The sequence below is a fragment of the Bombus impatiens genome, unplaced genomic scaffold, assembly GCF_000188095.3.
Source record: "Bombus impatiens unplaced genomic scaffold, BIMP_2.2 scf_0318, whole genome shotgun sequence".
Taxonomy (NCBI): Eukaryota; Metazoa; Arthropoda; class Insecta; order Hymenoptera; family Apidae; genus Bombus; species Bombus impatiens.
In genome coordinates this window covers 2,051,781-2,064,085 of record NT_176737.1, presented here as the reverse complement: position 1 = coordinate 2,064,085, position 12,305 = coordinate 2,051,781, and the positions used below count along the sequence as shown (strand labels likewise).

At 29.0% G+C, this 12,305-nt stretch overlaps 4 protein-coding genes across 11 annotated transcripts in view; 2 read left to right on the top strand and 2 right to left on the bottom strand.

Annotated features, from left to right (window-relative positions):
* Positions 1-57: 57 nt before the first annotated feature.
* LOC100743259 (N-terminal kinase-like protein) lies at positions 58-3,740 on the top strand. Its single transcript, XM_012385142.3, has 12 exons — positions 58-257; positions 379-525; positions 603-731; positions 822-1,033; positions 1,361-1,451; positions 1,534-2,016; positions 2,098-2,319; positions 2,392-2,644; positions 2,717-2,887; positions 2,968-3,236; positions 3,320-3,434; positions 3,512-3,740. Exons 1-12 carry the CDS (start codon positions 144-146, stop codon positions 3,661-3,663), a joined length of 2,358 nt encoding a protein of 785 aa, XP_012240565.1. The 5' UTR covers positions 58-143; the 3' UTR covers positions 3,664-3,740.
* A 140-nt stretch (positions 3,741-3,880) lies between these two features.
* LOC100743140 (probable glucosamine 6-phosphate N-acetyltransferase) lies at positions 3,881-5,428 on the bottom strand. The gene is made up of 5 exons (XM_003489137.4): positions 5,102-5,428; positions 4,767-4,887; positions 4,626-4,688; positions 4,408-4,535; positions 3,881-4,335 (listed from the first exon to the last, which is right to left on the bottom strand). Exons 1-5 carry the CDS (start codon positions 5,114-5,116, stop codon positions 4,093-4,095), a joined length of 570 nt encoding a protein of 189 aa, XP_003489185.1. The 5' UTR covers positions 5,117-5,428; the 3' UTR covers positions 3,881-4,092.
* On the top strand, positions 4,847-7,167 carry LOC100743018. Of its 4 annotated transcripts, XM_012385147.3 has the most exons (4): positions 5,768-5,918; positions 5,950-5,955; positions 6,444-6,608; positions 6,697-7,167. In XM_012385147.3, the coding sequence occupies exons 3-4, from the start codon at positions 6,446-6,448 to the stop codon at positions 6,768-6,770; spliced, it is 237 nt and encodes a 78-aa protein (XP_012240570.1). In that variant the 5' UTR covers positions 5,768-5,918; positions 5,950-5,955; positions 6,444-6,445; the 3' UTR covers positions 6,771-7,167. The 4 variants fall into 4 exon arrangements, with proteins under 4 accessions (XP_003489184.2, XP_012240570.1, XP_033176423.1 ...); XM_003489136.4 differs by lacking the exons at positions 5,768-5,918; positions 5,950-5,955 and adding an exon at positions 4,847-5,117; XM_033320532.1 differs by lacking the exon at positions 5,950-5,955 and having other exon boundaries at positions 5,807-5,914.
* LOC100742715 (bromodomain adjacent to zinc finger domain protein 1A) overlaps positions 6,906-12,305 on the bottom strand; it is an 8,780-nt gene continuing 3,380 nt past the window's right edge. For 2 of the 5 annotated variants that reach the window (XM_012385134.3, XM_003489134.4), the window contains exons 7-14: positions 11,789-12,253; positions 11,227-11,717; positions 10,375-11,151; positions 10,084-10,298; positions 9,796-9,980; positions 9,504-9,617; positions 8,796-9,147; positions 6,906-8,286 (exon numbers count right to left, since the gene is read on the bottom strand). In XM_012385134.3, the coding sequence (XP_012240557.1) occupies positions 8,103-8,286; positions 8,796-9,147; positions 9,504-9,617; positions 9,796-9,980; positions 10,084-10,298; positions 10,375-11,151; positions 11,227-11,717; positions 11,789-12,253 (2,783 nt within the window). In that variant the 3' untranslated portion in view covers positions 6,906-8,102. The remainder of the gene's footprint in view (positions 8,287-8,795; positions 9,148-9,503; positions 9,618-9,795; positions 9,981-10,083; positions 10,299-10,374; positions 11,152-11,226; positions 11,718-11,788; positions 12,254-12,305) is intronic. The other 3 variants (XM_012385135.3, XM_012385136.3, XM_012385137.3) reach the window with 3 other exon arrangements.

Sequence of the window (12,305 nt, the reverse complement as noted above, 5' to 3'; positions counted from 1 at the left end):
AGTTCAATATTAAGTACGTAATCGTCGCGAAGTAGCAGCGCGGTTGAAGATATAGTTGATGCGTAGCTGTCAGTGTGATGATAAGGTTCTGAGTCAAAGAATGAATTTGATTTATATCAGAGTTAAATAATTGAATCAAAAATATGTGGTCCTTCTTTTCAAGAGACCCCACCAAAGATTTTTCATATGAGATCGGTGAACCGGTTTCTAGTTTAGATGATAAGAGCATCTGGACACTGCATAGGGCTAAGAAAAAGGTACCATAACCTGATGCGGTAAAAATTCTTAGAAAATATTTCTCATTTTTAGGTATTCACTCAAATTTTATATTGTGTGTTTGAAAATTGTATTCTTATTATCCGAAATATCTTTTTGCAGGGTTCTACAGGAGGTGAAGATGTTTCAGTGTTCGTATTTGAATGTAAGACAGGCAATGAACATCTTTTGAATATAGCTCGTTCAGCGGTTAAAAGATTAAAAACACTTAGACATCCAAGTATACTTGCATATCTTGATAGTTTTGAGGTATAAAGATTTTATATTATAAAACATTGCATCAGTAATATGAATATGCAATAATATAATTTTTCTTATAATTTCAGACTAATAAAGTAATTTATTTAGCAACTGAACGTGTAGAAACTTTATATAGTCGACTGATAAGGAAATCTGATGGTGATGATGAATCTAAAAGGGAACTATATTTTTCTTGGGGAATATTCCAAATTACTGTGCGTATAAAAAGTAAATATAATAATGTGTCATTTCACAATATATCATTACATATATATATATACATATGTATATATATATGTTAATAGAGAGCACTGAATTTTCTAAATAATGATGGTAACCTACGGCACAACAATGTTAACTTATGGACTGTATTTGTTAATGAGGAAAGTGGAGAATGGAAACTTGGTGGAGTTGAATATATGACAGCAGTAGATACTGTTTACAGCGTATTACCATCAACATTCCAAGTATATTATCCTCTTGATATTAAGGAAAATGTAAAGCCAGCCACCAAATGGTAAAAAAGATTTATGAACAATTCAAACAAATTCATATTTCTATCTAATAATCATTACTGCTTAAAATTTACATTATTCTTATTACAAATATACACACACATATTACAAAATTATATTTTAATGTAAAAAAATAATCCAATCGTATTTTTGTTATAGCTACAACTTATTTAATATGTAAAACTTTAACAAAATAATTGTCTTATTTGGTAAATAATAGAAAATAGTTATCTTATTCCTAAAGTTACACTACAATACTAGCTTTTCTATATGTAAACATTTAGGTTTATTGTTAACGCTAAGAAACTGATGAATAAATAAAAAAACAGCTCAGTTGACATGTGGGGACTTGGATGCCTGATCTGGGAAACATATAATGGTCCACTAACTTCAAATTCGCAACTTAAAGTCACTGATAAAGTATGTTTTCTGTATATATACAGAATGAATATTTATTTTGAAATTGAATTTGATATCTTTTAAATATCTATTTCTATTTTAGATTCCAAAACAATTGCAACTGATATATAGAGAATTGATCAGTAGCAATGAAGAAGGAAGACCGAATCCTGCAGATGTGATAGCACGTTGCCGCAGTAATGGTGGATTTTTTAAAAATGATCTAGTAGATGCGCTTTTATTCCTAGAGGAAATTCAAATGAAAGAAAGGGGAGAAAAGGGACGATTTTTCTCACAACTTGCTGGTCAGTTGGAATCATTTCCGGATGGCGTTGGCAGGTATAAAATTTTACCACAATTATTGGCTGCCTTTGAATTTGGTGATGCTGGAAGTGCAGTATTACCTCCTCTATTACAACTTGGTTGCCAACTACCCGACGTCGAATATCAACGAAGAGTTGTACCATGTGTTGTCAAATTATTTGCATCCAATGATAGGGCAACAAGATTAAGATTATTGCAACAGCTAGATCGATTTGTTGATCATTTACAACCAGCAACAGTTAATGAAGCTATCTTTCCACAGGTAATTATAAATACTAATTGCTTTTTATTATACAAAAATACAGAAGATTCAAGATGCTTTGATGTTATTTATTAATTACAGGTAGCCAAAGGGTTTTTAGATACAAATGCTGCAATCAGGGAACAAACAATAAAATCTGTTGTACATTTAGCACCAAAATTAGATTATAACAATCTTAATGTGGAAACATTAAGGTATTTTGCTAAACTTCAGTCGAAAGATGAACATGGCGGCATACGTACTAATACTACAGTCTGTTTAGGAAAAATTGCTCAACATCTTCATCCTCAAATTAGGCAAAAAGTAATTTCAATTTAGACATAAAAGTTATAAAGTGATATCTAATAGTGATTACAAATAACAACGTTATCGTAGGTGTTAATTGGAGCATTTATTCGAGGTACACGAGATTCCTTTCCACCGGCTAGAGCGGCGAGTATTTTAGCATTAGCTGCAACGCAGCAATACTTTTTACTACAGGAAGTTGCAAATCGTATTTTACCAGCTCTGTGCCCACTCACTACAGATGTGGATAAGGGAGTAAGAGATAACGCATTCCGAACTATCCGTGGATTTCTATCAAAACTAGAAAGAGTATCGGAAAATCCAGGATTACGTGAATCTATGGGTACTAAAACGATCCAGAGATTTTATTTATAAATGATCAACATAATTGATAATGTAAACGATATGATTTCAGAGGCTGATGTAAATACAGCTACACCGAGTCTTAGCAACGCAGCCGCAACATGGGCTGGCTGGGCTGTAACAGCAGTTACTGCCAAATTTTATCGCAGTCAATCGGATACACCTAAATCATCAAATCCGCATAACATATCTAAAATTTTACTAAACAAACCCGCCTCTTTAGGTATCTAATTTATATATATGTATATATTTTATTATACTACTATGAAACACTGTTTACATAAATATATGATAAAATTACAGAGCAAGCTAGCAGTTCGCAAAGTAGTGCTAGTACAACTGCCACGACAAGTAGTGCTACAAGTATGACGTCATTAGACCATGATCATGAACATGATTTACAGAATGCTACAAACGCAAATTCAGATTGTGATTGGGACTGGGATGCTGACAATTGGGGTGATATGGAAGAAGGACCTTCTAGTACATCAGGACATGGACTAAGTAATATTTCACCATCTTGTCATTCTCCTAAACCTAATGATCAGTGGACAAGCCTCGAAGAAGAACCAGTTTGTATTATTCGAAATTAAAAATATTAATATATTAGCATACCACATAAAATAAAAGAAGGGAAATCAAATATTTCATTTAGGAGGAAGAAGCAGCACAGGATGTAGAAGATAAGAATGATTCTTCTGAGGTAGGTTGGGAGGATTCAGAATTTCAGCCTCTGGAAGATTTTCAACCATTAGAACATACACAATCAGGTATGTCTATATTTTTATAACTGTCACACTGATATAAACATTTAACTAATAATTTGAAATTAATTATTTTGCATAAGAAAATGCTGAAAGTACTAATACAATTAATGGAAACACTAAATTAGAAGAAGCAAGAAGAAAGCGTGAGGAGCGTAAATTAGCAAGACAAAGACAAATGGAAGCAAAGAGAGCGATAAAATTACGAAATAATGTCGCTGCTAAAAAACTCTAATTTAAATACCATAATTTGATGATTGCGTTCATGTATTTAACAAAAACAAGAATTAAAAAATGATGAAAGCGAAAAAAGTATTTTTTCTATTAATAACTAGTTGATATTTGTTAAAAATTAATTTTGAATTGTTTTTCTAACATTGTTTATTGCATTATTATATATTCTTATAAAGTATTATACATATGTCCAGTAAAATATAATTACAAATCAATACTTTTTTAACCTGTACATCCCATGTTATATTTATTAATTCATATTGAAATAATTTATTGACTATAAAATTTGTAAAAAGAGTAATAATTGTTTTTCAAATATTGAAAATGAAGCAATAAGAATCCCTGTTTAAAATCGAGGTATGCTGAAATTATGTAATGATTTAAACTATAAATTTTTTATAAGAACTTTTAAGTATTGTTTTTTCTATTGTCATAAATGAGATTGTTCTGTATTGTTTTCAGTTGGAAATCTCATATTAAGATAATTGGCATTGCTAGGCTCGCGTTTAAAGCCTAAACTTTCATAGAATGGTATAAGATGATCTTTACAATCCAATGATAATTTATAGCATCGTAAATAGCGTGATAATTGTAATATAATTTTGATTACCAGCTTTCCTAGATGCTTACCACGGTATTTGCTATTTACTACCACATCTTCTAAACGTCCTCTCTGTAACAAATTTCTCTTTCTTGTGGGAAAATCTTTATTTTATAAGAAATATCAAGAGAGTAAAAAACATACCACTGCACAATTGTGAATAAACTTTTGTTCTACAACTAATGTTGCAGTTGCAACTACTTTTTCAGTGTTTATATCTTCTATTACAATGATGTAATAGCTACCAGTATTTTTCATCATATGAAAACGATCTGTGTATTAGGAAATAAGATTAAACAGATTTTTATTACTATATCTCCTATACTCAACTTTATACAAAAGTTAACTTAAAAAAGACTTACTAAGAAATTGTTCTCTATTGATATTTCCGACTTCAGTTAATTGAGCCAAGAGCTGAAGAAAACCTTTCAAATAAATATCACAATGTTAACAAATAAACTACATTATTAGTGATAATAACTGTTTTATAATCTTTCTTTTACCTCTATCATAATCTTCTGATTTTAAAGGCCTAATTAATAAACCATCGATGTGTGACAAGGACAATCGATCCAATACACTCGAATTAAATAATTCGATCTCTGTATCTTCAAGACATCTTTCCTGTTAATATTCAATAAACCAAAAATTAATTAGTAATTAACATATTGCTTAAAAGATTAACGTAGTAACAACATTATGAATTCAGAGAAATTCAGAGAAAACTTAGTAACATATTGTTTTTATCAAATCAAAATTATTTTTAAACTACACACAGACAACAAATGAAGTTCTTTAAATCCAAAAGTTAAGCTTAAAAATGAGAAGCATTTACAACCTCTATAGAACTCATGGCAAGTACACGCACAATTTCAGATTTATTATTATTCAATCGTGTTTGGGATAGATTCTCTTATCTTCCGCGCTCGTTCAGATTATACATATGGAGACCTTCACTAATATTTTAATTGATCTTATTGTAACATAAGGTGTCACTTTCACGCAACTACCTTCAAATGCCTTTATATTCTTATAATTTATTTCAAGGATTAACTTGATAAGTCCGCATTAAAAATCTACTTTCATTTATGATTGTATAGACTGTATCATGATAAGACAGATTTACGTGTTGATAAAATGAATTGTAATCTTATTAAAAACCATATTTTATTTACACATGTTATATATAATATTCAAATTATTTTTTATTTTCATTAATGCCAGCTATTTAATATTCATATATGTGACTACTTATTAATATATAAGTTATTGATAAAATTAATATTTAAACAGAACTTTATATAGAAATTTATATGATTCATTCATTAACGAGAAATAAAGTATGTTCAGTGATTAACCTTTATTTTGTAGTTTATTTCAAAAATTAAAAAAATCAAAAATTAAAGTGGATTATTGGTTGCTATTAATTACTAATGTTTTAGCAGATCTTTTTAGTTTTTTTCTTTAAATATGTCTGATTCTTAACCAATAAAATTTTAAATCTTGGACTACAATGGTAGATAATTGTGATTCGATACTTTTCGATATATTTTAGTAGGATGCTGGTTATATAATATTGTTCTATGGCTGTAACAATCATAGTTGATCCGTTTTGTCAGTTTGCTAAGATTGTATTCTAAACTGATAAAAGGTAAATAATATTTTATATTTCATTTTGGTATTAAACATTCGGTAAATAAATGATTTTATGTAAATGTTAAAAAATATAAAAATCATATTAAAGCTATATGTAAAATATTAATATGCAAAAGAAACTCATTATTCGCGCTGTAAATGTAATTTTCGTACTATCGAACTTCAATTTTGTAATTATATTTGCAATCTCCGTAATAGAACAAATTATACAAATATAGAATTACACATATATTTGTCAGATACGTTCCATTCAGTTATAATCGAGTGAATCAGTTTTTATTAATCAAATTTCAAGTACGATACACAATATATATTTTCAGGATTCTTAAAAAATAAAAAAAATATTCTTTTTCATTATATAAAATATTATTATAAGCATAAAGTGTATTAATTATTACTTTATAAACTACAAACCATATGCTTTCTCTTATGGAATATTATTTTTTAATCATTTAAACATAGACACAAATGACAAATAATAAAAATTAATATCAAAATGAATATTAATAATAAATTATTTTTAGCCATGTCTGGAACACAAATGAAGTACCCATATTCACTGGCTGCAAAAATTAGACGATTTCCATTTTATCATTACATGTTTGTAACAAAGAATGGTTGGGTACTTAAATATTGGGCAATTAGTACAATAGTTTGTTTACCTCTGTTCTATAAATTCCATAAAATGAGTAAGTACAATACTTTGGAAAACCTATTTAATGTTATTTTAGTGTTTATATACGTAAGGATTAATCATTTCTTCTTGTTGTATTGCAGGTCATGCTCCAGAAAATGTGAAAAAATGGGAAGAACTCCACAAAGAGCAATTTTCCGGGAAAATGCATCATTAAATTATAAATTAAAAACATTGTAGTATGATATGAAAGAGAAATATATATGAATACTTTCAAATTGTATATAAAAATTCTATTTAACTAGCTTCTGATTTATTATATAGTTTATTATAAACAAATTTCATTTGTAAATCTATTTTAAAAGTTTATTACCAAATTAATCGTATAAAACATACATGATTACAAAGAACTGCTTCTACTGCTGTACAATATAGAGATTAATGATAATTTGTACCGTAGATTTCATGTAGGGCCAGCCTAAAATTTGTAATTTTCAAAAAATATGATAATTATTGCGAAAAAGAAAAAGAGAAGCAAAAAGAAAGATAAGTACTATTAATATGTTAACAGTTTAATAAAACCTAAAACAAAAATGATGAAATAAAATCCTGAAGTTTCTGTAGTTTTGTGTGCATATTTGAACCCCAGTAAAATCTACTTTATATAAATATAAGTAAAGACATAGTAACTGTGTTTGTATCAATATATAATTACTTTTATATGAATGCTTTTAGCATTCATAACAAAAGCTCTTAGTTTCTGTTACGCATGTATTAACTCTTAAACCATCAGTCATGTTACGCGTGATCGTACTTCACACTGCATATAGACGTACTATAAAAGGCAGGTAATATGTAACATTTTACATGAATTTTATATAAGTCAAATCTTTCAAAGTTTAGAATATATTTAGGTAACCCTCCAAATTTTTTTACTTAACTATAAAGATATATAAGATGTAATCAAATTAATAACGTTAAAATAATAAATAATTAATAATATAATGTAAAACTTTGTTTGATAACAAAAAATTTGTTTATAATAATACTAACTCAAAAGACTATTCTTGTACTGGCTCAAGCATATGAAAATAGTTCATTGCTTACGCGCTTGTTCATTTGCTTATAAAATGTTCTACATTAAACAGTAATTTCTACAAAATGGTATGCGAGAGCAATTGTACCATGCGTAAAATTCTACAAATAATACTGTGCATGCTTTTTGATATAGCAAGCCTAAGAAAAAGAGTTAATCGGGATATTTGATAATTAACATAGAAGAAAATATTTTAAATACTTCTAAGCTTGCATTTTATCACCTCTTTCAATAGATAAACTTCATAAATTCTATGCGTATTTTCTAATTTTCAGTAAACGAAATCATTTTTTTAGTAATATATACTTTACAGAGCATTTTTTGCTGAATTATGAGTCTGCACACAATTCAACATCAGTGTACAAATTTAGCATCAAGGTACATTTAATTTACGTATTAGAAGTAAAAATTGATATTCAATAAATATAACGATTTCAAGAAAGTATTTTATCTCTATCTTGATTTTTGAATATTTTCTGCTTCTTCATCTTCGCTAACTGTGAGACCATTTTCTTCGAATTTTGGCTTCTTTGTATCTGGAGGTCGTAGTAATTCTTCACCATGTGTCGTCAATCCTAATTCTTTGCATCGTTTTTCATAGTACTTCAATAATCTGATACCTGCTCTGTATACGTAACTATTTTTAAAAAGACATAGCCTAACTTTCAAAATCTGTACTACTTTAAGTGTTCGGAAGCCAAAGATTTTGATCTTAAATGATTATTGTTCTGGTTTCTATTGCAATAATTTCTATTAGCTCTTTTTAACTTCAAAATATACATTTAAATTACTGCAAAATTTAGTTTAATAGTAGCAAATGAAATTTTTTCATTCATTCATAAAGCTAAAGATTGTGAAATATTTAATTGTTGCATATTTTGTTAGTTTCAATATTCATTAGTTACAAAAGCATTCAATCCCACTTCTATCTTTTGGTATTAGAGATACAAATATCATTTAATAATATTAATAAATATACAATATAGTACAAAGATATTATTATTATTAGCACATATAAAGTTACTGAAACACTACACTTAAACACTTGCAATATGAACATAGCACATTAATCAATAGTATTAGTTAATCTCGCAATCTCTGGCGTCCGAACTTATGTAAAAAAATATTTGTGTTAGTAATACTCACTTGTAGACTGAACTGTGTTCTTCGTTATAAGCTTGACAATTTTCAAACACTAAATGACAATCACTGAAAAAATGTTCCAGTGTTTCATATTCATTATTATTAAGTTTATATTTAATTGTACCAAAATCCATAGGATTGGAAATAATATCATGATAATCTGGAACTTCATCTTTTGTAACAGGTGATAGGAAAGGCCACGAATCTCTGTGATGCCTAATGTCAGAAAGTAATTCCTGCAGTCTCCCCATACATCCTTTAATTGTTCCCTTATCTTCTTCTTGTTCAATTTCAGCAGCTCTTTTAGCTGCTCTTCTGGTTTGTCTTGGTTCTGTATCCTCTGAAGTACTGCTATCTGTATATATATAAATATGTATATATACAATTAAATACTGATATTAGGATGTAAACACTTCTAAAGTAGTTAGTTAATGGAAAACATTAAAAGAATTACATTGAATTAAGAAAAGTATAAATATATTTAAAGAAAGAAAGCAAATTCAATATGAATTTTAAATGTTCTGCTTTAATAGAAGCATAAGAACCATTTGCACATACATGCAACAAAGTTGATTAACCTTAATTTAGTAATAATGAACAAATGTATAAAGCAATCCTACATATTACATATCATTATACCAAGTATTACTATATTTGTAAAAAAAATCTGTATTCATACTAAGCAAAAGTGAATAGAGTTACAATACAGACCGTCCCAGTCTGTAGATTCTGTAGTGAGGAGGCTCTTGGCAAAGCCATGGATGCGAGAGCGTGCTGCTGCAGCGCACAGTCTCTCCTTGTCCCTTTCCCTTTCACGCCCCCTCACTAACAACATAATTAGAACTAAGAAACTGCTTTATTACATTAGTATTTAAATTAAAAAAATGTACTAAGATGTTAACACGAAATGATAATAAAATATTATGAGGTAGCGCAATATTTTCAAAGTTTGTTATAGCATTTCCTGCGACCACTAAATTTGCAAGTATATTATAATATTTACCATATCTTATGTTTGTCTTTCTGTCTTTCCTATCCTTGCAGTCTGAACAAACCCATCTTCCTCGAGGTGCTCTTGTTAACGGAGGTTCTATACATTCTACATGATAAAAATTTGAACATGTATCGCAGCTGATTAATTTTCCACCGCTTTTACATATGCAACATACATTTATTTGTTGACTACCCCTGGAACATATATTAATTATTGAAAAACTTCTTCATCTAATACTCAATAATACTTATTATTTCTAAAAAATACCAAATATTTTATTATCAAAATGACACTTACATATCATCATCACTATCTTCTTCTAATTCTTCATCAACTGAATCCCCTTCTTCCTCACTTTCAAGAACACGTTTTGCACGATTATGTCGAGTTTCTTTGGTTAATATTACATCCTCCTCTAATTCATCTTCAAATTTTTTTCTCTTTTTAATTTTCTCTTTTGGTTTTGTAGGTGGTTTACATACTTTACAATACCAATCTCCATCTGGTACACTCTACAAGTAAATATTTAATATCAAATATTGCAATATAATGGAAGCTAAAAATAAAAGGGTTAAGAAAATAATGTACATTTAGTTTTGGTTGCAAGCAATATAAATGATGGCCTTTGTTGCACCCATCACATAGTAGCATTTTGTCGCCGTCTCGTCGTCGTCTACATATTCGACACTGAGCATTTAATGCACTTCTACTCCATGCAACACTATTTTCTAAAGTACTTAAATGTACAAACAATTGAGACCAACTCGCTGATGCCATAAGTGATTGTTCCCATTTTTCTCTGATGTCTTCACCAAACCATTTCTTATCTTTCTCAGTGGCACCTAACGGTTTTTGTAAGTACTTTTGCTCAATAGCGTGAGATAACTGTAAAATAGCACAAGCCATTTGTTTAATGGCTAACTGCTGATTAGGATCTGGGAGCATTTCATTTTCACTTGGTGGACCTAAATATTTTCCTGCATCTTTATAAGTTTTTGTATTAATACTTCCAACTTCTGAATCTGGAGTTCCAGGTCTGCTATGCTTTGTTTCATTTTTGATTTTGTCTAAAGACGTATTAGAAACAATATCTGCTTCAATTTCATTTGTACCATACACTAATTTATCACATTGTTTATCATATTTCCTGTTATTTATTGCGTGCCTCCATATTTCACGATCATTAACTTTCAAATTCCCTAAAGCCCCTCCTTTCACTCTGTCTTCAAAATCTAGGATATAATCTCTTAGAGTCAATTCTAAAACAATATTGACTGCCATTTCTGAAGGAAAATTTAAGTTGGCATTTTCGTATCTATTCTTTTTTGAAATCCTATTAGGATGCACTTTGATAGGTTCTGAAAACTGTATCGAAAATTTACTCGCAATGTTTACTCAATAGTAATTTTAAAAGATAAAATATCTATCTGAAATACTTACTACTTCAGGATTAAGTTTATGTCTAGGACATTCCTCAATCACAGACATTAAACTTGGCATTTCTTGTATAATATTATTTCTGAGTTCACCTTCTCTAATTCCTCGTTTACTCAAACCATTTACTAAAGCTTCTATATCTTCCGGCTTTCCAAAGAAACTCCATTTTAGTTCTGATCTCTTGCAATGCACAGGACATTCTTTGTCTCCTGTACAGGCCATTAAATTTTTTCTAATATCAAATAATTCTTGTTTAAACTCTTTCCGAGATATATCTTTTCTTGGAGACTTAAGAATATTTTTGTCAGAGAATGAAACTTTTTTAGGAGACCTTTTTGCTTTTTTAAAACTATTTTCTTTATCACTAAATTCATCTTCAAATTTATTTTTTAAATATGCATGCATAGCTTCTGTATCTAATAATTCTGGTTGATAAGGTGTACCATCAGGAATGCAATTACCAGACCACCATTCATCATTCTCTACAAATATTCCTATAAGAAAAACAAAGAAAATTTACAAACATTTTTTATTAATTGAATAATATAGAAACATGAAGCTCTACCTGGTATTGATAAAAATCTCCAATATCTACGATGAGCTCTATCAGAACCTAAATAAACCATCATTTTATTATCTCTGGATGCTTCCTGAAGTTCTTTTAATTTATTCTCATATTCTTCTTTCTTTTTTTCCTCTTCACAACTACCACGCGTAACTTTCTTTGGTATTTTACCATCATTATCTTTTTCTCGATCTCTCATTCTTTCTTTTTCTTCTTTTTCTTTCCTTTGTTCAGCTATTAAGAAAGACTTCAATTCTTTCTTTGCTTGATGAAGTTTTTCACGTCTTTCTTCTATTACATCTCGTATCGAAGCGAAAGTGAGCAACTGATTAATCAAACATGTAGCTACTTTTAACTTTTCACCTAACTCAAATTCATGAACACTACAATGACCTAACAATCTTAAAATGTATGTCTCGTTTATTCTCATAAACAGTGCAGGATCATCTTGATTTGTATAACCACCTAAAGAAATTAGGATTAAATATAATATTCGTTAATGGTTTGGTTTAGCATA